At 39.7% G+C, this 5,117-nt stretch overlaps 1 protein-coding gene across 1 annotated transcript; it reads left to right on the top strand.

Moving 5' to 3' along the window:
• Positions 1 to 3,729: 3,729 nt before the first annotated feature.
• Positions 3,730 to 4,467, top strand: LOC131023033 (secreted RxLR effector protein 161-like). Its single transcript, XM_057952571.1, has one exon. The coding sequence runs from the start codon at positions 3,730 to 3,732 to the stop codon at positions 4,465 to 4,467; it is 738 nt and encodes a 245-aa protein (XP_057808554.1).
• Positions 4,468 to 5,117: the final 650 nt, after the last annotated feature.

Raw genomic sequence — 5,117 nt, 5'->3', positions numbered from 1 at the left:
GGCTCGCAATTTATGGATCGATCGAGGTTCTCTTATGGCCTAACACGTTATTTGAGAATTGTGTACACTTGTTAGTTGTTTTGGTGGGTTGATCTCCATCGGGCACTAATTCATGCAAGAGGCGTTATAAGGGTGGGTGCTCGGCTGGATGTGTTCCGGAGCATGTATCATGTAAGGCCTGCCTGGGTAGCGTCCCGAGGTCAATTCAACTTGTCTGAGTTACGTCCTCAGGGCAAGTATCATGGGAATGAGGGATCCGTTGGTGGCTAAAAGGTCCGGGATCACAACGAGTAACACAACAGAGTGTGACAACAGCGCGCTAATAAAATGAAATATTTTAACATACTTAGAAGTTCCTCTACTTTAAAAACCTTCTAAGTTATGTCATGAATAATTGGATAAACTGCTCTTACGAATTGTGAAATGTTTTAAAAGTTGTAGCCCACTAAGTACATTAGTACTTAGCCCAAATATTTTTAAATATTTTTCAGGTTGATGGCTGGTGTTGACGGGGAGAGCTGAGGCTAGGGTTCAACTCCGTGTTTTGACTTCCGCTGTAGTACTAGCCTTTATCTGTCTTTCGTTCTCTTGACTTAAGACCTTTATGTTATAACTCTAAACGATATCTTTTGTTGAGCCTAGACTTTTGACTCTCAAGTATTTTGATTAAGGAATGTTGATTATCTGAAGCATGAAACTAAACTTGTGATCCTGACATTTGTCATGTTTGTCGATTGATTTGTATCAATTGGATACCTGTCTTTCTTCATCTAAAGGGGCGATGCCCGATTGTTATCCCTTCATTTCGGATTTCACAAGGTTTTTCCCTTGTTCATTTTAATGATTAGTCGTACCCCAGTTATAGTTATTGTTTCAAGAATTGGGGTGTGACAGACGCCTAATCTAAAAAGTAATAATCGAGACAGGATTTACGCGGTTCGGTCGTTAAGACCTACGTCCACGGGAGATCTTCGAGTTCTTGCACTATATTTCGAGATGATTATATTTTAGAAGTATTGCTCCCAAAATAATCTATCATGCCTTAATGCTAATGCTAACCTTTTATTTATAGATGTGAGAGTGAGCCCTAAAGGCCTTAGGCCCATGAACTCTAATAATTGGATTTAGGCCCAAAACTTAGTACAATGATCTTAATCCCCAAGCTGAACCATCATACGTGGCTGCGCGGAAAGGCACTTTGGTTGCGCTGCTCTGGTTTGCGCTGCTCTACGCTGCTGTGCTGCGCAGCTCTGCGCTGCTCTGGTCTGCGCCGTTCTGCTCTAGCTGCATAGCTCTGCTGTGCTGCTCTAGTCTACGCTGGTGGTGTTTCACTCTAGCAAGGCAGCAGCTCTGCACTTTGGTCAAGGCTGATTGACTCTTTTTAGTTAGACCTGCGTTCATTAACTCCTGTGATAATAATAACAATAATAGTAATCAAGTAAGATGTTCTTGTATTGCCAAGCACAGTGCTGATGAGTATTCTAGTCCTCATCAGTTTATATTATCTTGAATGTGAAAGGAGTATTCTCAATGTACAAAACAAACGACCTAAGCTGAGTAATGCGAATAATACTACGTATCTTTGGCATTGTAGACTTGGTCATATCAATGAGAACAGGATAGCAAGATTGAGAAAGTTAGACTATCTCAAATCATTTGACCTTGAGTCATATGGTGCTTGTGAATCCTGTCTCAAAGGTAAGATGACTAAGAAACCTTTTTCTGGGAAGGGGTTACGAGCCAAAGACTTGCTAGAATTGATTCACACAGATGTGTGTGGATCGTTCCCAACAGAAGCAAGAGGTGGATATTCGTACTTCATAACTTTTACTGATGATTTTTCGAGGTATGGATATGTGTATCTCATGAAGCACAAATCTGAGGCCTTTGAGAAGTTTAAGGAGTTCAAGTTAGAAGTCGAGAAACAACTTGGAAAATGTATAAAGGCTCTTCGATCAGATCGAGGAGGAGAATACTTAAGCCATGAGTTTCTTAATTACTTAAAATCACATGGAATTCGGTCAGACTTGACTCCTCCGGGGACACTTCAAATGAATGGGGTATCCGAAAAGAGGAATCGAACTTTATTAGATATGGTTCGATCCATGATGAGTTTTGCAAGTCTCCCTTTATTCCTTTGGGGTCATGCCTTACAGACCGCTGTTTATATTCTGAATAGAGTTCCTTCTAAATCAGTTGAGAAAACACCATATGAGTTATGGTGTGGCAAAAAGGCAAGTCTTAACCATATGCGGACCTGGGGATGTCCTGCTTTTGTTAAGAAAATGATGACTGATAAGTTGGAATCTAAAAGTGAGAAATGTTATTTTGTGGGATATCCTAAGGAAACAATTGGATATTATTTCTACGTTCTCGGTGATCACAAGGTGATTGTTTCCAGGAATGTGACGTTTCTTGAAGACACCTTCGTCTCTAAGGAACAAGGTCACAATACGATAGAACTTGAAGAAATTCAAGAACCGCAAAATAACATAGAGGATGAAAACTTGTCTAATGGTGTGGACAAGAATTCAGTGGGAGTATTTGATGATCTATTGGGAAGGGGAATATCTCTTAGAGAGACACCTCAAGACAATGAGATGCATCAAAGACATGATGATACAATAGTTGTGTCACCACCATCCTCAAGAAAATCTTGAGGATGTCCCTGAAAATTTTGAAACTGTTGAAACGTTCAACACAGAGGAACCTGCTCACATTCAGAATATACAACCCGAACAAACGCAAGAACAACTCCATAGGCCTCGTAGGAATCGTCGAGCACCTGAAAGACTTAATCTATTGGTTGAGAACCAAGATGATAGAGTTGATTCGGATGATGATGAACCTAAGACCTATACCGAAGCGGTGTCGGGCACCGACTCGGAGAAGTGGCTTGTAGCCTTAATTTTCGAAATGGACTCAATGTACTTCAATCTAGTCTGGGAACTAGTTGATTTGCCAGATGGGAAATATCCCATAGGCTGCAAATGGATCTTCAAAAAGAAGAGAGATGCAGATGGCATAGTACGAACCTACAAGGCTAGGTTGGTGGCAAAGGGTTATAGTCAACACGAGGGCATTGATTATGACGAAACCTTTTCACCAGTCGCAAAGATCAAGTCCATTAGGATTTTACTTGCTATAGCTGCATACTATAACTTTGACATTTAGCAAATGGATGTCAAAACCGCGTTTCTCAATGGAGAACTTGAAGAGGAAGTCTATATGACTCAACCTGAAGGTTTTGTATCCAAAGAAAGGCCGAATGCGGTATGTAGGCTAAAGAAGTCCATTTATGGACTTAAGCAAGCTTCTAGGAGTTGGAATATTTGCTTTGACAGAGCTATAAAATCGTTTGATTTTGTCAGAAGCAAAGAGGATCCATCTGTTCATAGTAAACGTAAAGATGGGAACATTGTTTACCTTATCATATATGTTGATGACATTTTGATTATGGGTAGTGATCATTCCATGATGCAATCCGTGAAAGATTGGTTGGCTAGCTCCTTCATGATGAAGGACCTGGGTGATTCTTCCTATATCCTTGGGATAAAGATCTATCGGGATAGACCTAATAGATTGTTAGGATTATCAAAATCCACCTACATAGACAAATTGCTAAAGCGCTTCTCAATGAAAAATTCTAAGAAAGGATTTCTTCCTATGGGACGTGGTATAATCTTGTCTAAGAAGGGTTGCCCTTCTAGTGACCAAGAGATTGAATACATGAAAAGGATCCCATATGCTTCTGCTATAGGATCGATAATGTATGCCATGACATCTACTAGGCCAGATGTGGCATATGCGCTTAGCATGACAGGCAGATTTCAGCAAAATCCCGGTGATGTACATTGGAGAACTGTCAAGACTATTCTAAAGTACCTTAGAAGGACTAAAGAATACTTCTTAGTCTATGGTGGACAGTCAGAGTTATCAGTTACTGGGTATACTGATGCTAGCTTCCAAACAGACCATGATGACTATAAGTCACAGTCTGGCTATGTCTTCATCCTCAATGGTGGAGCAGTTAGTTGGAATAGTTCCAAACAAAGCACTACTGCCGACTCCACCACCGAAGCTGAATATATTGCTGCATCTGAAGCTGCCAAGGAGGCTGTGGCTCTGTTAGAATTCGTGAAAGAACTGGGTGTCATTCCAAGTACCAATTGTGCAATACCGTTGTATTGCGACAACACTGGTGCAGTTGCGCAAGCAAAGGAACCAAGACCCACGAATAGAAACAAGCACATTCCCCGGAGATATCATATGATCAGAGAAATAATTGAAAGAGGCGATGTGAAATTAGAAAGAGTACCCACTGATGATAACTTAGCCGATCCTTTCACCAAGCCATTGTGTATAGCAAAACACAATAAGCATTTTGAGAGCTTGGGTGTTAGACATGTTGGAAGTTGGCTTTTATTTTGTGGGAGTTTTGGTTTGAATGTCTTAGAAACAATTTGAATTGAGACATCCTTACCTGATCACATTTATATATGTTATTTGATTTCATGGGCTAGTGCATTTATTAGAATATTTGGTTTTATTGTTTGACTTTATTCTTTTATTTGTTCCCTTGAATTATCACTACTATTAATGATGTGAGACATTAATGGTTTGAGTGTAATTCTAAAGATGCCCTAACCAATGGTCATCAAGAATGGGATATTGATGACATGTGATAGGTTAGCATGTGGTCTGCATCATATTCTTAGAGAATGTAGTTGATCTCACAACTACGAGTAATTTGATTCTTGTGATGGACACATGGATATTTTGGAGAATATTGGTATACCCTGCTATTAAATCATTTGTTCTAGTGTCTATGATTTAATGGTGTATGGAGTATGTAATAGTCCTTTGACTTGAGGTCAATACTCATTTTGTTTGTTGAGTGGTGTGCTTTGACCAAGTACAATGCTTGCACTCCATCAAAGGGGTAGATACGGCTTGTGTTGGGTACATCATGAGGCAAATGGAAATGGTAGTTGAGCCAAGAATAGGATTCATTCCTCGATTTGAATTTTGAGAGAACACTTTAAATTCTCTATATTATTTGACCGTAAGTCATTGGCCAATGCAAAGATATATTCAATTAGAATAATTGAATATGA

The sequence above is a fragment of the Salvia miltiorrhiza genome, chromosome 4 (assembly GCF_028751815.1).
Source record: "Salvia miltiorrhiza cultivar Shanhuang (shh) chromosome 4, IMPLAD_Smil_shh, whole genome shotgun sequence".
NCBI lineage: Eukaryota > Viridiplantae > Streptophyta > Magnoliopsida > Lamiales > Lamiaceae > Salvia > Salvia miltiorrhiza.
The sequence above is the reverse complement of the archived record's forward strand: the minus strand, read 5'-3'. Positions and strand labels throughout refer to the sequence as shown.

Excerpts from the sequence above, each read along its gene's own strand:
- LOC131023033 (XM_057952571.1), top strand. The coding sequence starts at position 3,730 with ATGAAAAGGATCCCATATGCTTCTGCTATAGGATCGATAATGTATGCC.